General features: G+C 37.3%; 1 protein-coding gene across 2 annotated transcripts in view; it reads right to left on the bottom strand.

Annotated features, from left to right (window-relative positions):
- Positions 1–23,414, bottom strand: part of LOC106662125 (octopamine receptor beta-1R-like) — a 236,637-nt gene that overhangs the window by 187,666 nt on the left and 25,557 nt on the right. For both annotated transcript variants that reach the window (XM_014385937.2, XM_014385938.2), the window contains exon 3: positions 8,117–8,850. In XM_014385937.2, coding sequence (XP_014241423.1) covers positions 8,117–8,808 — 692 coding nt within the window. In that variant the 5' untranslated portion in view covers positions 8,809–8,850. The remainder of the gene's footprint in view (positions 1–8,116; positions 8,851–23,414) is intronic.

Raw genomic sequence — 23,414 nt, 5'->3', positions numbered from 1 at the left:
CGGTATCATCCGGATCGTTTCAGGACGAGTAGGTCTGCGGTATACCGTGTAGAGGATGGGTCCTAAGATATTTCCTCGTGGAACTCCTGCATCTGTCGGTATCTGGCCGATAGAGAGAGGCCACTGATGATGTGAAAGTATCTGACGGATAGGTAGGATTTTAGGATTAGAAGGTAAAAGGGAAGTAGAGAAAAACACTCATCACCAACCATATTGTTAGGTTGTTATGTTTTTCAGAGGTTTAGGAGGAATGATACATTCAGATAATTCAGAATTTTCAGATTTATAAATAATTAATTCACTATTTTCGTGGTCCGCTTGACCAATTAATACAAGACAATTAATTAAGGATTTTAGTTGAGATGAAAAAAAGTTAATGGCACGAGAGGGATTCTAACCCACGACCTTCGGCTAGATACGCCGCTGCTCTACCACCTGAGCTATCGTGACCTCGATCCACTCGGACATCAACTCCCCCATCCCAACCCCACCTTATGAGTTTTCCCTCCTTTCGCCATTCATTTTTCGTCGAGAATCCAAACCGATTACACGACATTTGAAAAATGGCGAAAGGAGGGAAAACTCATAAGGTGGGGTTGAGATGGGGAGTTGATGTCCGAGTGGATCGAGGTCACGTTAGCTCAGGTGGTAGAGCAGCGGCGTATCTAGCCGAAAGTCGTGGGTTCGAATCCCTCTCGTGCCATTAACTTTTTTCATCTCAACTAAAAACCTTAATTAATTGTTTTATAAATAATTCGGAAAAAATTTGCCATGGTCCACAATAAACTGTCCAATCAATTAACCCATTTCTCATTCAATCGAAACCATCCTAATAACAATATCTGAAATATCTGAATCTTGAATCGTTTTAGTAAACTCTGCACAAGACGAGACGTCAAAATGGAATTTAGATTTCGCACGCTGAGGTGCCATGTCTTTCCAATCCCCAGGATGTGAGAGTCACTGGATGATTCAAGAATCGATGTAGTCGAAATCTCTCCAGACGCATCAAGATTTCATGGGTAGGAAAATGTTCCAAAAAAAGAGGACCTGGCAATGTAAGCAAAAGACGGGAACTCCTGGCAACTCTGGAAGAGCTTAAGTACTTACGACAAATAATGGGCGAGGAGGAGTGCAAACTCTTGAAGATAATTGAAGTAAAGAAATCGATTAGTTGACGAAAAACCTCGAGGTTGAATGATTTAAGAAGATATAACACACCCTGACCAGTGCTCCTCTGTTGACCTGTTCCGGGCCCTAGTTTCAAAGGTCAAAATATAAATATAGATCGCGAATGAAACGGATACGAAGGCTTAAAAAGAATATTAAATCTAGAAAATGAATGAATTGCAATCTATTGAACTGGTTTTGATCTCGGGTTAGGACGAGCTTTGTGAAACGCCATATGAACGTGTAATCTCTGGTAACATTCGAGCTAAATTTGTAGTTGGTTGGGCAGTTATTACAATTTTAACTGATACGGCACGCAGAAACTACTACGCACAGTGTATCAAGAAAATCAATATTAGCACAATAATCGTCATTTCAGAAGAGTTTATCTTCCTTTTGACGATTTTGAACAGATGCTGTGTATATAAAAGGCCAAGTTAAATTGTATCGATCCGAGTTTCCACGAGTTTTCCGCTTACTAGTTAAGCCTTCTCCCAGTCCCCTTGATACCTTTATTACGATTCTGCTATTCTCTCCCCGTTCCCTGTTAATCCGGCTAAGTATGTCATACATATAGATAATGCGTTCGGCCAAGGGCAAACCGGGGGATGAATTATTTCCCTCCACCCCTCTCCGAAATCGGTCAGGTAAATTTCCTTCCGAACAACTCGATTTATTTGCTTTAAGCTGAGTGAAAAGTAGTTTTTTTGGTTTATTACGTAGCCAAAAAACATAAATAAATAAAAACACGTTTATAATATTATGTGAGTTAATATCACCGGAAAAAATATCATGAAAATCAGTGATCCCACATTCGTAGCCTCACTTCCCTAGTTGAAGTTGATCTCCGACATTTTGAGCGAAATTGTTGTACTTAATTTATCAACTACCAAAACATATAGATAAAACAAAGTTTATTTTATATTTAGTCTGTTTTTCAAATGCATGAATTTTACTTTATGTGCTTATATTTCATACCATCTCCTATGGTGTTTAATGTTTTAAACAAATAGTTAATTTGAAATTAAACAGGACTAATTTACAATTAAAAAGGATTATTTTGAACTTAAAATGTTTAATTTCAAATTAAAAATGTTAATTTCGAAACAAAAGCTGTTAACTTCAAATTAACTATATCAATTTGAAATTAAAAATGGTTAATTTGAACTTAAAACTGTCAATTTGAAATTAAAAAGTGTTAGTTTGGAGTTAAAAGCTGTTAACTTCAAATTAACTATATCAATTTGAAATTAAAAAGGCAAACTTAAAATTTAAAACGTTAAGTCGAAATTTACAAGGATTAATGTGAAATTAAAAAGAGTTAATTCGAACTGAAACTGTTAATTTGATATTAAAAAGTGTTAATTTAGAGTTAAAAGGTGTTAACTTCAAATTAACTATATCAATTTGAAATTAAAAAGGCTAATTTAAAATTTAAAATGTTCATTCGAAATTTAAAAAGATTAATGTGAAATTAAAAAGAGTTAATTTGAACTGAAACTGTTAATTTGATATTAAAAAGTGTTAATTTGGAGCTAAAAGCTGTTAACTTCAAATTAACTATATCAATTTGAAATTAAAAAGGCTAATTTAAAATTTAAAATGTTAAGTCGAAATTTAAAAGGATTAATGTGAAATTAAAAAGAGTTAATTTGAACTGAAACTGTTAATTTGATATTAAAAAGTGTTAGTTTGGAGTTAAAAGCTGTTAACTTCAAATTAACTATATCAATTTGAAATTAAAAAGGCAAACTTAAAATTTAAAACGTTAATTCGAAATTTAAAAGGATTAATTTGAAATTAAAAATATTTAGTTTGAACTTAAAACGGTTAATTTGAAATTAAAAAGTGTTAATTAAGTCAAAAGCTGTTAAATTCAAATTAACTATATCAATTTGAAAATAAAAAATTTAATATAAAACTAAAAAAGTTAATTTGAAGTTTAAAAGGATTCATTTGAAATTAAAGTTGGCTAATTTGGACTTAAAACGGGTAATTTGAAATTTAAAAGTGTTAATTTGGAGTTAAAAGCTGTCAACTTCAAAATAACTATATCAATTTGAAATTAAAAAGGTTAATTTATAACTAAAAAAGTTAATTTGAAGTTTAAAAGGATTAATTTGAAATTAAATTTGGAATTTTAAAGTGTTAATTTGGAATTAGAACTGTTAACTCCAAATTAATTGTTTTCATTAGAAATAACAAGGTTAGTTTAAAGATAAAAATTGATTCCATGTTTAAAAGGATTCATCTGATATTAAAACGGATTCATCTAAACTTAAAATGCATTTAACGAAGTTAAAAAGCTTATGTTAAGTCTAAAGGATTACTTTGAATTTGAAAACGGTTAGTTTTAAATTAAGAAGAGTTACTTTGGTGCGAAAGAAGGTAATTTCAAATGAAATTCATACCATCTCCGTGGTAAGAAAAGGTTAATTTGATGGAAAAAGCTATATACCGGATAGGTGTACTGACAGAAGGCATATTGTGGAGGTAATATTATGCCGAACACGAATCCTGCAGTGACTTGACAATTTGCCACAAAAAGGACATATTAAAAAATGATCCGTAGACTCTCTTTGTTAGTTAAAGCTGACGTCCAACATTTTGAGTGACAATTTTGATTGTGTTATTACTATATCAAATAATAAAACACAAGAAAATAAAGCGATCCTACAACAAGATCGGAAAAAAATAAAGGGAAAAACGTTAAATTTTCTCAGCTTTTCAAATTCAAATTTAATAAAAGCTAATGTTGCTCAATTAAACCGCTACAAATTAAATCATATTAATGTAATTTCCAAATAGCGCATGCTTAAGAGAGCATGTAGAATAGAAGATCGTTTTAGTCCCATTCAGTAGTCATATTTCACTTTTGAACGGAGGAAATTTCAGTGAATTGTTAAAGCGAAACGTGATGGCGAAGGGCCACTTAGATGAGCTTATTTACTTCAGTTGAAAGCCAAAGACGGCAACGTTCTATTACGGCCAATTTTATATCCGATTTAACACTGAGAACACATTACAACAATAAGTACAAATACAACTGTATGTGTAATATAAATAAGAAAGTTTGTCCAAAGGGGTAAGCATAACTGCATACGTATGTATATATTTGTTTATGTATATTTTTTAATAAAAGCGAAAGGTTTAATAATGGCCCTATTTTGAGGTTATGCAATGAGGAGGAGGAAACTGCCACCCGTATTAACTTTGAGTACCGCTCAATGGAAACATAACCTAGAGTATAAAGAAGAACCGGGAACTAAAATCGCAGTAATGACAGTCAATAGCCAAATATTTCTTAAGAGAATCGAACCAATTGAAATGAACAAAGGAACTAAGCAAAAAAGCTACAGTGGTTGGAGAATAAAAACCCGCAACTTCCTAACACTCCATCATCATCAAACCTTTGAGACAAAGCAGGAGAATGTGTCCGGCATGCAGAGAAAGATATCTTAATGTACCCCACTTAATTGAAGAGTTCCTAGTCTTCATATAGAGAGCGAGTAGGATTGGCTACTAGTAGAAAGTAGCCCGGAAAAGTTACTTCTTACGAAAAAGATCGAGTCAATTGAACTGTCTACGATACGTTCAACACAAAGATAAATGTGAAAATTAAAGATCGACAAAGAAACAAAAACGGGAGTCGAAGGCGTTTAACACCACATCCATCCATCGAGAATCTATGTGGACGATGGCAGGTCATAGATGAGGCCTCGAATGGTAGACGAAGATAGCCCCAAATTGGTCGTCAATACTTTTTTCATTAAATATTATTGATTTGGAGCCATGCTTAGATGGTGGTGTGTTAGCCTATGCAGATGACATAGTTTCACTTGCCTCACACCCTGCCTCTTTACAGGGAATGATCAGGTCTTTACAACAGTACTGCCGCAGATGGAACTTAAGAATAAATCTGAATAAATCTAAGATTATGGTGTTGAGAAATGGGGGTAGACCTGCGAAAAGTGAGAGGTGGTATTTAGAAACTGAGGAGATAGAGGTGGTGAATGAGTATGGGTATTTGGGAATCCGACTCACGCCGGCACTGTCAATGAACAAACATGTTACGGATGAGGTGGATAGAGCAAGGATGGGACTAAATTCTATCTGGAGACCTCTTATAGACAACGGCGATATTGCGTACTCGACTAAGCTAAAAATATTTAACACAGTCAGCAGGTCTATTTTATGCTACGGCGCTCGGGTTTGGGGAGGAGAGATGTTTGAACAGGTAGAGGGGTTTCTAGGGTTCTTCATCAGGAGGCTGTTCAGGCTGCCTCAGTACGCCCCCACAGCCTTCCTCTATGCTGAGACGGGTCTCCTGCCAATTTTTCTCTACACTGTGAAACTTCACTTCGACTACATAATAAGAATTTTATCTCTACCAGACAATACACTCCCGAAGATCCTAGCCAAGCAGATTGTAGATAAAGAAATGTATTGGTTTAAGGCAATAAAAAGGCATATCATGCAATTTAATTTGGACCTGTCCTTAGACCGGAACAATATCGACAGAGTTGAACTGTGGAGGGATGGTTTGAGACTAGTTAGACGGTCCATTTGTGACAATATAAAGAGACAATATTACACAGCTTTGGCCAATTCAGACAGTTTCCCCACTCCATAGAGAGCTTCTTTTCAAATCCCCAAATTATCTAATGGATCTCTCGCTACCCTTAGATAGCATGCGGTGGATAATTAAGTGTCGGGGGGATCTATTTAACTTAAACTACAAACACTTCAAGCAGCAGGATATTAACTGTGAACTTGGTAGTGGTACAGAGCGGGAGGATTTGTTCCATTTCTTGGCAACTTGCCCTGCACTGACCGCTGTCAGGAAACACTGTTTTGGTAGGGAAACTCTGTCTAGTGAGATTCTGCTAGAATATATTAACGGCAAGGATTGGCAGTCTTGGTAAATTTCTGCAAAGAGGCTTATTCTCTTAGAGCCAGAATCAGAGGCACCTGGTGAGGGTGGAGGCGGCTTCTTTTGTCGGATTCCCCTGAATAGGTGCAAAGCACATCTTCGACCTGAATATTATATTTTAAACACTTATATTTGTTTTGTTTTTTACTATTGGGTTGTCCGGAAAATAATGCAGGATTTTGGTATTAAACAAAAAAAAAGAAACTAGTTACTTTAAAGCAATGTTCTTTAATCAAAATAATTCTCCCAACGTGTTGGTAACTTATTAATTCCGTCTGAGTAGAATTCAGAATTTTTAGAATTGATAAAGTCAATAAATGCATTTTCCAGTTCCGTTTGATTTTTGAATATTATGTGTTGTAAGTAGTGGTCCAGGTGTCTAAAAAAATGGTAGTCAGTAGGCGAGAGGTCCGGAGAGTAGGGTGGGTGAGGCAAAGTTTCATAGCCAAGCTCCAATAATTTTTGTGACGTTACACGTGACACATGTGGTCGAGCGTTGTCATGCAACAAAATGGGCCCTTTCCGATTGACCAAAGAGGGCTTCATTACTGCCAATTTCTGATGCATGGTATTAATTTGGTTACAGTATGATTCAGCATTGATGGTTTCGCCAGGATTTAAGAAGCTGTAGTGTATTAAACCAAATGAAGCCCACCATACCGTAACCATTACCTTTTTTTGATGAGTTGGGGGCTTTGGAGCTTCTCCTTTGTCGAGCCACTGTCCAGAACGTCTAGTGTTATCGTAGAGAATCCACTTTTCGTCACATGTAACAATTCTGGCCAGAAATGGGTCATTTTTGTTTCGACAAAGAAGTGATGCACAAACATCAAAGCGCTGATTTTTTGGCGATCGTTTAATGAGTGTGGAACCCAATTTTCGAGTTTTTTCACTTTTCCAATCGCCTTGAGGTGGTCAGCGACGGTCGTTTTACTGACTTTGAGTTGCTCTGCAAGTTCTCGAACAGTTGTTTTGGGGTTTTCTTCCACCACTGATCGCAGAACATCATCATTAAGAGAGGAAGGCCTTCCACGACCTTCTTCATCTTCAAGGCTGCAATCTCCCTCCCGAAATTTTTTAAACCACCTTTGCACAGTGCACTCATTAACACAACCCTCGCCCCAGACTTGGTTAATGTTTCTAGCCGTTTGGGCTCCGCTTCGGCCGAGTTTAAACTCGTAAAAGAAAATCGTACGAAATTCTCGCTTTGACATTATAAGGATGACTGAATTATTTCCAAGTAGCGGAATGCTACAGAGGTAAACAAACAATATCATTTGGAAGAGGATTAATAAGTGTTGACATTCATACAAATGAGTAATCCTGTAAACGTAAACAGAATATTTTATATAGATTTTTTTTAATGAAAACTTAAAATCCTGCATTATTTTCCGGACAACCCGATATTATCTCTTGTGGTAGATACTGTATCGCATTATTATTTATTTTTACTTTTATTATTCCCATTTACTTTACTTTAATTTATTTTATTATTGAGTTATGTGCACTATAGGTAATCATAAATAAGAGATGTATATATTTGCCATCATGTTTCAGCTATTATTATATAATTATGTCCTATTATTACATTACTGAAATTTTTGAAGAAAGTATGTATTCCTTTTGTAAATATTAATTACAATTACTTGTAAATAAGAAAGATTTTAGTTATATAAGTTTATGTGCTAGACTCCCTCAGACGGTTTTAAACCATGAGGAACGTCTTTCTTGCTCTGAATATATACTGCCGATCTGTAAACTTTGTATATATATTAAACAATAAAGACATATAGTAGTAGTAGTGGTCGTCAATAGTAAAGAGAAGAAGAAGACCAAAAACGGGATGGATGGATGATATTATGAGGACCAGGAGCAGAAACGACCATGGAAAGGGAAACAGGAAGGAAGATGGGAAGAGGTACGGTTGTACATTAGTATAATATGTTATTTTCTCGTTTTACAAGTTATTATAAACAAGATGTAAAGAAAAGTGCTAAAGGAAATTCGACCTACCTGTATAACATGCGTTCCTGGCGATCCGCTTCGATGTATATTCTGTAGTACATGAAGATCATTATGACACCAGGTAACCAGAAGCTGAGGCTGGACGAGAGGACTGCGTAGGTTTTATTGACTTTAAACTCGCAAAGGTGAGGGTTTTCCGAAAGATAAGCCAGGTGTTTTGGAGTCGTATACCATCCCATGAAAATAGGAAGGAAGGAGAGCGAGGCGGGACAGAACCAGACGGCGGCGAGCATGATCGCCAATTTCCGCCTCGTCATGATCAGAGGGTAATCGAGGGGCTGCACAATCGCGTAATACCTATCGACGGATATGCAACACAAGTGGAGGATGGAAACTGTGGAGAAGTAAACGTCCAGGGAGTTCCATACGTCGCACATGAACGATCCGAAGAGCCACGTGCCGTCGGTCAGCTCGACGCTTGCGTTGAAGCACATCGCGCCGAGGGCGACTAACATGTCCGCCAGGGCCAAAGAGACGACGAAGTAGTTAGTGATGACCCGGAGCTTCCTGTGGCGCATCACGCTCACGATGACGAGGAGATTGCCGAGTATGGCCGCCAGTATGATGAAGCCCATGAGGCAGGCCTTCACTATCAGGGTCCATCCGTCTTGCGGGGTCGGCTGCACTGCCGGGTGGCCGGCCCCCTCATCCGTCCACGTCCGGTTTCCGGTCTCCATCATCACCGGAAATCAGTGCGCCCCCGCCCCGCCCATCCCCCGTCACTGTAACACAAAAACACTTAATTAGAAAATTAGACTATCAAATGTTGTTATTACACAAAAGAAACATTTTGAACAATTCAGTTCACAACCGCAATGCTAAGCGAATATTTCGTAATTTATCGCTCTCCCATGGTTTCTAAATGGTCGAACTCTCAATTCTAGTTTTAGCATTTTTGGTCTCATTTTATATACTTGCCGATACAGTTCAACATCATCCTTACAACCTCCGCAGGTGGTACCGCGATTTGAAACTAACAGTTTTCGAACCAATTTAATAAATTGTTAATCCATTTTAGTGGCCTAATCTAATCACTTGAGCTTAAAAAATGGCAAAAAAGAGGGAAAATTAGAAATGTTGTAGGTTAAGATGGGAGTTGGTGTCCGAGTGGATCGAACGGCTGAAGTGGTTAGAGCAGCAGCGTATTGAGCCGAAGATCGTGGGTTCGAATCCCGCTCGTGACACTAACTTTTTCATCTCAACTAAGATCTTACATAAAAAGAATAATTGAATTAATGAATTATGTTGAAGGTTGGTTACTTTTGGTGTTTTGGAGAGCGTATGTTCTGGTCAACCTTTCGATTCACTTCAAAGACACTGGGAATGCCGCTTTTACCCACCGGCACTTAGAATTCTAGCATCTCCGCATTCTTCATTTGCATTCCATTTCACACCGTCAGCCTTACTTGAATCCGGTATTAGCTGATTAATATTAATCTGTCAATTTAGGAAGGATTGAAATTACGATGGAAAATATAATTTCAACCGGAAGGGTTTTAGCTTTTACGCGGTTTCTTTGGAAAGTACAAATTGATCTATATGCATATGAATGTTTGACTACACGTATATAAAAAACACTATGTGGTAAGCCGAAATTTACTAATCATTAGAAAGAAAGATAACAGTAAAACTGACAGAGAGCAGGGACTTACAAGAGAATATTGATTTTAGATAAAGTATGTTGCAAATAGTCCTTAACCATTATCATCGGCCTGTAAACATATCAAAATCAGATCAAAAGGGGCATTAATTTAGGGGAAAAGGCCGCAATTGGAATTTCATCATAGCAGCTGAATCCCCATCGATTTTAACAGTGTCATTAAGGGCACCGATGGCTCCCAACGTCCGTCCCGCCGGTCATGGAGAGTGTTATGTTTTCCCCATTTCCATCTCAGTAATGAATACCGATGAGGAAGTTCTGTGGAAGTTTCAAATCGCGGGCTTCGATTTTCTACGTTCCACTTTTTGCCCACGGCCCTCGGACTAAAGCGATTCGTGTAAACTTTCGTCTGACCCAAGTTCACCGTTTTTAGGCAAATCCCCTTTCGGCCGGTATAACTTTTTTTTCCAGGACAACTCCAGCTCCCCTCGCCTGGAAACTTTTACCCCATCTACCGACGAGACAAATTCTTCACACGTACTTTCCGAATATCTCGCCCTCGAATATCTGCATTGGTGTTTTTATGTACAAACCCCACCTATAAATCGGCAAGGGAATATTGCCGGTAGTGATTTTAAAATATGGAAAATTAATTTACATTTTTCATATTGCCGCATGAATTTTCATTGATATACCCATTTCTAAAAATGAAAACTAACTCTATGATTCAAAAATGATCCATTGCAACATCCTATAAAGTCTATACAGACTTAAGCTTAAATGGAGACTATAAGACGAAATAAGGGAAAATTATGTAGTATACAGATAATTCCAAAATGAATAAAGGACCGGATCAGGTATATTCTGTGCAGCCCAGATTTGGCTAATAAAACTCATGCGAAGCACACCTCGGTCGTTCAAACAATACGCAGCAAAGGATAACAAGAATGATGGAGGGTGAGGTCGGGATATCTGCGGTGTAAAAAAGTAAAGAATTGGTCCTAACACACTTCTCTGTCATAGTCCAATTCCCAGAGGGTCGATTTAGACCGATTCTTGGCCAACTCCGAAGAACAAAAAGTGAAATGGACGAACTCTAGGATTTCCAGACTTAGTCAATTCACGGTTTTTCAATAGGGAAGTCCTCCGTCTTACAAGCAAAAATGTCACATCAAAATAGTCGGTGATTAGATCTGAAACCTGGTAAAATATAACAATATCTGCTATTGGATGCCAGTGCACGAAAGGTAAATTGAGAGAGGAACAAACAGGCATAATAGCCAGAAAAAATCTGCAAGACTAGTTACAGACCCAAAACCTCTATTTGGGATAACAGGATCAACTAGTATCCTCTGTTTCTGAATTGATCTAATAAAAAAATAAAAATGGAAGAATCTTAGAGCTGCCAGACATTGAATCAATCGACAAAACTAGCAAACACAGTGATCGATAGAGCATTAAATTGCTGAAGGAAGTACACCTTGGTTTTAGAAGTTGAAATATATGGTGACAATGCTTGTGCCATAGAAAATATTAAAAGGAGTTACACTGACAAAAATCCTGATAAGATCAAACGACAAATAGCCATAAAAGCACTAGTGCGTAAACAGGTGACATCAAAATAGTCAGTGAATGCATCGACAATCTCCAAAACATGGGAAAACACCACAACCTGACAATATCTTGGATGCTAGGACAAAAAGAGTTCTACGTAATGAACAACCAGAAAAAAACTAGATCCGAGAAGGATCTGTACTGCCATATATGGAACAGAACCTATCTTGATGGGTTCTCAATGAGTCCATATAAAATAAAAGGAGAAATGTACTATTTATAGAGGAGCCAAACAAAGTAAGCTCGTGGTTATAGGATGTCGCCTAAACTGGCAAACACTGATAAAATTAGACAGGGAAAAACTCAGAATGGTAGTGCTATATATAGGTCACAGGCATCTGAGAAAAAATTACTTTAAAATTATTCAATGAACACCCCATTTGCACATTATGCAATGAGAAGGAAAAAAACACTCATATCAGCTTCGAATACAAAGCAACCACTCAATGGAGACATAGTATAGAATTCCAAGGAAACTCGCGGAAAAGAATTGCAATGACAGTCAGTGACCTAACTAAAAAGTAAAATAATCAGGAAAAAAACATTTCCTATTTTCCATTTACCAGGAAAAAAACTCACGAGGATGGTAACTGGCATTTGAGACATCACCTACACAACATGGATATAATTAATGAGGACGGAGAAACTGCCAACTATATCACCTTCGAATGTGAAGCAACCGCTTCGTAACTTAGGATATGGAGAAGACTCGGGAAATCGAATTACAGCAATGAGAGTCCTTAGTTATTAAGAGAGAGATTGAGTGAATTGAACTGACTTAAGTAACTAGGAAAAGTACAATAAACCAAAAACTCCAATGATTGGAAAATATAAAGCTCCCGCTTCTTAATCTCAATCATCGTTACGACCATACTTTTAAGTAAAGCTTTAGATCGTGGTTGTATCTGTACTAGTGATGAAGTTAGGTTCCTGGAGCTATCAAGCAGGGCCATTTCAGCTCGCAACGAATGCAGTTTTAATCTAATCGCTCTCTATATGGAGACTAGGAAAGACACCCTTTAATAAAGTGGGTGACATCGAAGTGACAGACAAGACAGAAAAAGACATTTTTTCTGGTGTCTCTCAGGAAAAAAGGATTGCTGTTTCATCGGCAAAAGTAAAGGTGACAGTGGTAGCTGGTGTGGAGAGGTCAGGAATATATAGTGAGTAAAGAAGGGGAGCGAGGTGCCCTAAGGGACATCTGCTAGAATAGGATTGATAGGAGATGTTGAAGCTTCGTGCTGGTAGAATAGGCTTGAGCGTCCACAACCCTTGCCATACCCGTCAAAGGATTGTGAACATCCAAGAAATCACCAGGGCAGTACTGCTTCAGATCAATAGAAATTTCGTTACGTCTACAATGCGATGCGCTTGTTGGATAGTTCCAAAAGCCGAATTGATTATGACAGGCGTCTTATTGAACAGGTGAATCAATCGCCAAAAGTCTGATGGGTCGGAGCTGGGGAGTGTTTAAGTTTTCTACAGGATCGTCATTAAGGAAGAATATTTATCAAGGATAGAGAAATGGGTTGTGCGTAGGTAGTCATTGAATAAGTAGGTTATAAAGGTAATGGTTTTTAGATGTTGGTTAGGTCGTAATCTGGGCTTTTCTTTTTGAAAAGGTTTAGGACTGAGAGAGATAGTTAATCAGGTAATTAAGAATGTTGTCAGAATGGTAAAGGTCTTGATATCTCGGGTGGGACTGAAAACTGCAGAGAGGTTTTCAGCTCTGTCCTCATCGTCTTTGGCCTAAGATCCATCTGTCCGTTGTAGTGGAGTATATATTTAAAGATTTATAATTATTTAATTTTTATATTTAAGGATTTATTTAGTTATTTATTACCCATTCTGGGAATCAGTGCGCACGAGGTAGAATGGATATGGACTCTCCAGGATGTGAACACTACGTCTTAAACCAGTCCAAGAAGAGTCGAAAATGCATACCTCGTCTTAAGTTAGTTTAGAAAATGTTCTGTTCCGGCCAGCGAACAGTGCAGATCCAGATTTAAAAACTTAATTATTTTTAAAAAAATTGTCGATAATAATGAGTTTTCAAGCAATCTAACAAGAACACAAAGGGTTTATTTTTAGTTTCTAATTAGTAGTAGTACATCTGCAATGAGCAGCCCCCTTTTATAAACAATCGTTCGAGAACATACAGCCGTAAACATTACGAGATAATCAGTTTCGTCGTTGCGATTCAACCGAGGATATGTCAGAATCAGTTTTAACAACAATGGTCCCGTTTGGTATGGTTTTGTAGCAACGACCGAAACTTGAAACAATTGCCACCCCAGAGGGGAAATAGGTTAAAGGGTTAAATTAACATTTCAATTCTAAGACAATTTAATTTGATACCCGAATACATCTGCGTTCTATCTGCGTCGAGATGATATCAAGTATCTGAGCGGATTGAGCGCGAATTCAACAATGGGAATAAAAAAGAATGTTGAAAATACGGGATTTTTCCCTCTTTCCCTTATATTGTGCTTTTCTGTTTACTTTTTCTTTCAAAGAACAGGGTTAAATCAGAAACTTCTTACATTCTTCGGTTTCGTGTCGGAAAGAATATTTCTTTTTGTGATTTATTAGAATACTTTACAAATTAAGATCAAATTTGATTTTTTTTTAATTAACCCTCGAATATGGCTTTTTGTGTACATTGTGCAATTTCAAAGAGGCCGAAATTACAAGAATTAATTATAAATTAATTACACCTTTGTGAGACTTAAATCGATGTTGAAGGCTTACAGTTCATTTAAAAAGAAAATCCCACCAAAGTTGAGTATACAAATTTATTCAAAAAAATGTATTTCCGTAAAAATTTTACATATTTATTTTTCCCGACCCACCTGCGTACATAAGGGAGACTCAGAGGACCACACCACTAACTAAACCTTTTTTCGGGGATTACAAACTTAAAGCCATCCTGTCCAATTTTACTGTTTACTCCTTTTCCATAGAATTATTACCACTTCGATAAATAAAATACAACTAATAGGATTTTTTCTAATTGTGGAGGAGTAACTTATTTTAGTTTGTACTTTAATAAAAAGACCTAAGCGAAGCTCTGGGGTGATTAAGTTATAGGACTCGGGATAATTGTTTGGTGTAGTGGTTCTTACCTACCGAGTAAGTTGATTCCGAAGCTTCGACATGTAAAGACGTTTGTTTACTAAACTGTGTATTTCGACTGTTTTTCTTCGTTATCTTAAATAATAACTACTTCAAATGACGGGATGAATTTATCTCAGTGAATTTCAGGTTTTAAGAATGAAACATGTTGCCCCGATGGGACGATCTCAACTACACTTAGCTCACCTCTAGAGCTCGATCCGAGTAAAGAACTCTGGAATATCTATAAATAACAGGGTAAAAATGTACTTTTCATTTTTTAACCGGCCAGAAGAGGATGTGCAAGAACATTCGTAGGCCCTGAACCAGTGAATGCAGCCAAAATCTCCAAAACCTGGGGAAACACAACAACCTGATGATGTCTTAGATGCCAGGACGCAAAGGAATTTTGTATAACGAAAAAACAGACAACTGGCCAGATCTGCAAGACCAAACATAGGCCCCGAACCTATACTTGGGATAAAAAAACAACAGAATATTCCATCACATAATGGTTCCAAATAAAACAAAATTAGAAGTGGATAAACTCTTGGGGCGCTGGACAAAGAAACCTTATTCTAATAAAACCCTCACCAAGACTCAAAAACTCACTGCTGCAGTTGGAGATGGCCAGACTCAGAGGAGGTATAGGACTATTAACCGGTCACTGACATCTGAGAAAACATCTACATAACATGGGTATGTATAACGTGATGGATAAGAAGAAACAACCAACCATATCATCTTCGAATGCGAAGCAACGGCTCAATTCCTACATACCCTTGGAATCAAAAAAACCTGGGGAATGAAATTGTAGCAGCGACTGTCAATGACATGATACTTCTGAAAAGAAAGATTGATTCCATTGCACTGAACTAGGGAACTGAGAAGGTGCAATAAGCCAGAAGACTGTAGTGCCTGGGGAGCACAAACGCCGCATCCTAGTATCCTCATCACCATCACCATATCGTATATTAACTTTTCTTTGGTATTCTAGGACCAATAAAGAAGATGTAGATATTTTGCCGGAATTTTGCTGTGAACTGAAATGTATTACATCAAAACGTTTTAATGTGTTTGGCTTTAAGGCAAACCACCGAAATTTTTAGCATTTTGTCTTTAGGATCATGGAATCGGATCAAAAAAGCTCTGTTGGTTTTGGTGACAAAAGCTTCATACTTGAAATCGAAATGACAAAGGAATATAACGAAACAGCATAACTTCACTCATTTTTACGCCATAAATAAAGTTTTTAAACTGGAATCCGGATTTGATGTTCACAGAGATAGAAAGGTAGAGAGTGAGAGAACGAAAGAAAGAGCAAGAGGGAGAGAGAGAGAGATAAAGAGAAAGTGTGAGAAAGAAAGAGAGATTTGATTTAATAATCGATTTATTTTTACAAATCTCGCAGAGTGGATCCAAATAAAACAAAAGGAGAAGTGGATAAACTCTAAGGGCGCTAGACACGGTTAACTTATGATAAAACAACCATCACCAAGACTGGCAAACGCACTGTTACAATCGGAAGGGCTAAACTCAGAGGAGTGATAGGATTATTAACCGGTCACTGGCATCTGAGAAAACATCTGCAAAACATGGGCATATTTAACGATGATCCTATCTGCAGGTTATGTAATGAGGAGGAATGCTTCGAATGTGAAGCAACGGGGCTCAATGGAGACATACACGAGGATACAGAATGAAAATGAAGCAGCGACAGTCAAAAAAAACAATAAGCCAGAAGGCTGCAGAGCCTGTGAAGCACAAACCCCGCATCCTATTATACTCATCACCATCATATTTTTAAGCACATGAGTTTTCGCCGTCCCGGTGTGAACGACATATTTTATTCCGAAGCCATCCAGTCAATTGCTCATTACTCTCTCGCAAATGGTTCGCTTCTCTGTCCCGAGGGCTCGAAACTAATTGTTTACCAAAACAGACGGCGTCCCATCAGAAATAACGCTGCTTTAATCTCTTCAACCTTCGTCAAACAAGAAGGTTTCGTAATTAGTGCTTCGGTGTTGATTAAATCGGTATTTTTGTCTATAAATAGAGAGCGCGCAGTTTTTATTTTTATTTTTTCAAAGTAAGGATATAACAAATCCAATTAATTTTCAAGAAATCATTTTTTTATTGAAAAAATAAATAAAACTCATGCAGAATTAGGGGTGAACGACGCAAAACAACACTACCACCTGTTTACAGTACTCCCTTTCGAATCCGAACTTCGGTACTCCGAACATCAAGTAATCCGAACTGGAAAAAATTTAAAAAGGGAAAATTTTAAAGGAAATAAATCAAACATTATTTGGGGGAAAGGGGGAGAATGAAATGAGAGAGAAATAGAGTGAAGAAGAGATAGAGAGAAAGAGTGAATGGATAAATATTGTTTTATAGATTCCATTCTTTTTCAGCTGTGACCAAAATTTCAAGCGGTTCATTCATCCTCTTCTAAATGCTATTTTCCCTTTCACTGTCTGTTCTTTAGTCTCAATTTTTAAATTTTGATGACATTTCTGCTTGCTTGTTGTTCTTGTTGCTTGTTGTATTAATTGAAGGAATACACACCAAATGATCTCAATCCAATAACTGGAGTATAATCGAAGATGGTCGATAACAGAATAACTTCAAGAATTATAAAAGGTATATGAGGTAAATAAAACTACAGTTTATTTATAAAGGTATTGTCGTAGTTTTACAGTTATTATGTTGAAATCATGAACTTTTTTTAGACGTAAGATAGCTTACAGGTACAAAATAGATATAGCATTGGCTTGAAGGAGAGAGAGAGGGGGGGAGAAAGAAATAGAGAGAGAACATGTTAAAGCTTTTCTATGGTTTTTTGAAATCTGGTACATTTAGGTCTGTATAGGGGCTGAAATCGCTCGATAGATAGAAGACTAAGAAATTGAATTTTTTTGTCTAAACGAAAACTTCCCATCGCACCTAAACGAATACCTTAATGACAACAACAAAATTCAAATTCACATTCATTGGAGGAAATGGAAAAAAGGAAGAATCGCATTGACTCCTCTGCGGATAGGCCACATCAGTCTTACCTAGGGGCATCTCCTCGCCGAAGAAAGACCAAAGGAGGCCCTTTATGCAGCGTACAAGTATCTTTAAAGCACATATTTACAGAGTACGAGAAATTAGCAAGTTGTAGAAATAATGAAGGTGAGATTAACACTTTTTGTAAATTATGGTTCTTCTCACAGATTTTTCGAATACTACTATTAGTCATAGTAAACCTTAAAAAAAGGATATTAAGGAATTTTTAAAAACTATTTTACTTTATTTAGTTTCATTTTTGTAAGCCTTAAAAAAATATCCTTTTTTTAAGGCTTACAAAAAATGAAACTAGTAGTCGTAGTGTGGCCTGCTTGCAGATTTTAAAACAACTTCCAAGGCACAGTAATGGTTATAATAAGAAATTCGATACCTGAAGCACATAAACGTACTTGGTCGTATATAAGGTGCCCTTTCTTACGTAGGTTGAAATACTATCCTGTTTTTGAGTGAATTTATTCATTAGCGCGAAATTTATAGTATGTTTGGGTGTGTTTGGATTTCCAGAACCTACGAACACGCCAAATCAGACTAAGTGATATACTTTTATATGTATTTGCAGTCACTGATTTAATATCACTACCCAATTGTGTAAATGTATTTATTTGCGTGAGTGGTTAAGTATGTATGGACACGGTATGTGTAGAATATCCCACAGACCTATCGAACCAATTAAGTTAATTATTCAATTAATTATACCTAATTTTTTCGAATTGAAAAATTTATCTCACAGGCGGGATTCGAACCCACGACTTTCAACTAAATTCGCCGCAGCTCCCACTTGAGCTACCGTGACTTCGATCGTCCGTGCTACAAACTTCCCATTTCGATTCCCCGTTTTATTCCAATTGTAAGCGCGGCTTCATGTAGAAACACTTTTATTAAAGATTGTACTACATTAGCGGGACTGTGTGCTGTAGTACAATCGTTTGTAAAATGTTTCTATATGAAGCCGCGATTTGCTTACAACTGGAATAAACGAGGAGTCGAAATGGGAAGTTTGCGGCGCGGGCGATCGAAGTCACTGTAGCTCAAGTGGTAGAGCAGTGGCGAATTTAGCCGAAAGTCGTCGGTTCGAATCCCGCCTGTGACACCAATTTTTCATTTCGAAAAAATTGTGTATAATTAACTGAGTAATTATATAATTAAGAATAAGCCGACAAAAATATTTTAAAAAACAATTAAGTTAACTTAGGAAAGTCATCATGATTTGTATTGTGTGCGAATGTATTTATTAGCGTGAATAAAATGAGGGCGTCAAGGTGATGCGAGGAGATTTATCTGTATATCGAGAACCTCTTGAGGCCTGCCATACTTAGGTTCAGTAATCTTTTAAATAGTATGAATGTGTATTTTAATGGACTTAGTAAATTTTAATAACGTGTTAAACATAAAAATGGGTATTAAAGAAAAATATCTATGAAAATTAAATAATTTGCCGTAGTTTTGCTAGAATTTTTTACCCTATACGTTTCTGCTGCTCTATAGGTTTGTTTTAGCTTCAAAGAAGAGATATAGATAAAATCGGTTTTATAAATAAGATTTAGAGTTTGTTATTCGGGCCGATGTAGGTAAATTGCTACTTCGTTCGTCGGTAGAAAACAAGGCATGAAAAGTCAACACGCCTGGACCGATTGAATGACTATTGTCCTTATTCAATCGAGTGAACAAAGCAAGGTTGATATAGGTTGTGTATTGTCCTGAGTCGTGATAAAACTAGGCCCCTTTTTGCCGTTTCAGCCTTGCCTCCAGGTTTCACGTACAATTCATGTGTCAATAGTCGATTCGCTTTTGCCGTTTGTACGTAAACTATCCTGAGAATTATTACGCAGGCCAATCTCGCGTCTAAGAACGGATAAGGTCTACCTCGAGCCTACCCGCCAATCAGTGTCAGTCACTTTCGCTCGTGACGGCCGAGTCGAGGTTAAAATCTTCAATTCACCATTCGTCCAAATTCACCAATAAATGTTAACAATAATTAATGTTAATTTTATTATACAGAAAATCTTAGAAATTTTGAGATTTCTCCTTTGATATGAGTGTACATGTAGTTCAGTCGTTACCTATCATTTTGGTCTCATAATTTTTTACATGATGACATGCCGAAATACACACATTACCATTACATTCTACAAAACTTCTCCAATCAAACGTCTCCTGTTTCCACGTCTCATAGCCCTCGAGACTCTTCCCTGTCTAATCCTCATTAAATCTACAAAGTAGTAGACGCAATTCTAGCCACATGAAAACAAACAATGTCTAATATCTTGTCTTGATATAGAAAAGTCGTTTGTCACACTACTGCACGAAGGTACATATTTTGTACAGCGTTAAATCTCATTTACTCTATAGGTACTTCGGTTAGGGCCTTCGTATTAACTCTATAATTAATTATTCGTAGTAACTCTGGGGATCTGTGGCTGTCTCTCTAGTGAAAGAAGAGATAACAAAGCCTCTTGCACCTTGACCTTAATAAATTATTGCGCCTCATCAGTGTTGTTAGAGCTCACTAGTTAGCTTTAGGCTGTTATGGTTATCAGGTTCCATAGCCTGGCTGGTGATTGTTTACTGTATGAAAATACTTGCTTACAGTTTTTTTCCCTTAGAAGTAGAAATCTACGCTTCGATGTACCCTCAAAGTATACTGCATGTTTCTTCTAGTAATCCTGTCAGGTGCATATGCTTTCTCCAGGCCAGGAGACAGACCAGAATCCAAATTGTTCATTTACTCCCTGGCAATTCTTTTGTGATTTTTTCGTGTGATTTCCATTTGCCAATTTTGTCGCGTGTCTCATCCCTGGGGAGATTGATTTGCCATGATTTGGACTCATTATGTTAGCAAGCTAATTGCTAAGCCACTGTAAGGTTCGGGTTCAGAAATATTCATACTGCCTCGACTCTTGGTCAGTATGTCGGTCTGTTTATTGGCCATGTGTGACTCCTAAGTGCCCTGGAATATAAGCGATGCCTCTCGAAAAATAAAAATCAAAGTAGCTCAAGGAGGAATATTAAAGCTCATTACTAGAGCTCCTTGATATGTGCGAAATACAAATCTACATCAGGATCTAAACCCCAAGTTTACCGAAGTCAAAAACCAACATGGTTTACAAGCAAATTGCTAAGCCACTGTAAGGTTCAGGTACAGAAGTATTCGAACTGCCTCGACCTTTGGTCAGTATGTCGGTCTGTTTATTGGCCATGTGTGACTCCTAAGTGCCCTGGAATATAAGCGATGCCTCTCGAAAAATAAAAATCAAAGTAGCTCAAGGAGGAATATTAAAGCTCATTACTAGAGCTCCTTGATATGTGCGAAATACAAATCTATATCAGGATCTAAACCCCATGTTTACCTAAGTCAAAACCCAACATGGTTTACAAGCAAATTGCTAAGCCACTGTAAGGTCAGGTTCAGAAGTATTCATACTGCCTCGACTCTTAGTCAGTATTGTTATTCAGATATCGTGAGATGCGGTCGTGTGTGATGTAGGTTTCAGAAAAGCATTTTCTTTATCGTGCCAACGTTTCGATCTTTTATTGAGATCATCTTCAGGGCTCAAAGTCAGTATGTCGGTCTATTTATTTATGTTGGTCTGTTTATTCCAGCGCTGCCACAATCAAGCAAACGTCATTCAAAAGATTCAAGCTCATATTTGTAATTAATTATTTAATTATGTATTTAATATCAACAAATTTTAATAACAATCTAGCAATTAATTGGCTACCTTAATCAAGTTACATGCAAATGAGGTCTACTCCATTCATATACGTGAGCAAAACTATACTTCGAATAATACAATTTTATTTTTGCATGGAAAACCAGTTCAATAACCAATAAACTATATATTTATATGTACTATAGAAAATTAATATTGAACATTCTTTCCCTCGAGTTCATTGATATTAAGAAAAGAAGAATCAATAACGATTTACTGCGTATGCTTGGAATGGGGATGAGGAGTCGGTCCGATCCGGTTGAAGAGACATCAGAACGTGACGACCTTGCTCCTGGGTTTCCGCTGGTAAACTGACGGAAATAGGACCGAACAGGGCAGACAGTGAGGTGTACGCGGTCCCAATCCGTTATCTATGACCAATTTCCTGTCCGACGTCTGCTTTTCGTTTGTAATTTCACGCCCGACCGCGGCCCAAAAAGGCCCCGTGTTTTATTCAGTCGAAAGTGATCGAATTTGCGCATGAACGGGAACCAGGAAGACGTCCACGATAAGGCTTTATCGAGTCGCGGCCGCCTCCACTTTTGATAATTGTAACGATTCATGATTTTCGATGATCGAATCATCACGTTGTATTTCGTCGCGAATAATTTAAACAATCGCAATAGTTTGAAAAAAAAAACTTTCCGCTTAACTGCTGTCGAGCGTTCAACTTTTCAACGGCAAGGTACAAAGGCTTTTATGCGGCTTGTATTTGTCTGTCGAGCCTTTGTCTACTCGTGTCTTGGCGTGTGATGTTAATGAATGCAATGAAACTTTTAGAACATTTCAATATAAAGGGAGTGGAAAGTTTAGACGGGGAATCAGCCCCAACGAAATAATTCACGAAGAAAAACTACAATATATCACGAGTCGTAGAATTTCCCTCAACAACAACTACAACTCACAAATTAGGTATAAAACAACACTGAAGACCACCAACACGATCGGCAAATCACTAAGAACAAAACCAACTTTGAAAAAAATGAGGCATATACGACTAACATTCATTGCGGAGGTTAAGATTAAATTTCAATTAATTAAGGTTTTTAGATAAAAAAGTCAGTTTCACGAGCGGGATTCGAACCCACGACCTTCGGCTAGATACGCCCCTACTCTACCACTTGAGCAATCGCGACTTCGACCCATTCGGACACTAACTTCCCATCTCAACCCCACCTTTTGAATTTTCCCTCTTTTTTGCCATTTTTCAAAAAGCGGACCACGAAAACTTGTGAATTTGATAAGTTAAGATTAAGGTTAGAACGACAGCTTAAAAAAACAGAATAGAAAAGGGACAAACCTACCATCACACATTTTTGGGTTGGAACCATCCCGGAATTACAGAGAATTCTAAGGTGGATTTGCACCACTGCACTCTGCTATTCCTGGGCCCTTAGCCCTTGAAGGGTTTGTAGGTTAAAGTCCTTGTCAATGTTGGGACTGATTCCATCTTGAAAAAAAGTTGAAATCGTCTGTGAAAAATTTATTTATGTCGATTTGTAGACATATTTAAGATGGTTTTGCCCTGATGATGACCTTTAAATAGGTCAAAAGCTTAGCAGTATCAACTATATTAGCTTTTTACCGATATCATATATAAACTGCTTAAAACCGAATAGGGATATTTTTATTATTAGGTTTCTACTGAAGGAAAATTTAATGACAAATAGCGTAATAAAAGGTTGTAATTGCATATTTTTGGACATAATATTTTTTTAAACAGTTAAACTGTGTCTTCTCCGTAAGCTAAAACCTCTGTGCACCTGTTAGGCATACTGTTAATAAAGTTGTCACTAATTTCAAAAGGAATTTAACTCCATAGACGTAGTAATACTGCACTCAGTTGTTGCAGGTCAATTGGCTGCGGATGGTTGCGATCGACAAGCCTTCTATGCATCCCATCCCACATGTACTCAATGGGATTGAGGTCTGGATACAATGGGGGAAGGGCTGATGGGAAATTCGCAGGTGTTCTAAACATTTATGAAAAATTCTGCCTCTGTTAGGTCTGGCATTGTAATCCAGACATCGAAAATCCATGTCAATGAGATCCCTGGTTTGGTGATGTATTCCTTGATAATTACTTGGACATAAGGGACTGCCATGAGGTTACCTTCAACAATACGGAATCTAGTTCCTCCTCCAGTGTCCCAAAATCCCAGCCCAGACCGTT

The sequence above is a fragment of the Cimex lectularius genome, unplaced genomic scaffold, assembly GCF_000648675.2.
Source record: "Cimex lectularius strain Harlan isolate CLEC.00 unplaced genomic scaffold, Clec_2.1 scaffold3, whole genome shotgun sequence".
Lineage (NCBI taxonomy): Eukaryota > Metazoa > Arthropoda > Insecta > Hemiptera > Cimicidae > Cimex > Cimex lectularius.
Note: the sequence above shows the minus strand (reverse complement) of the source record. Positions and strands in the feature narration are given on the sequence as shown.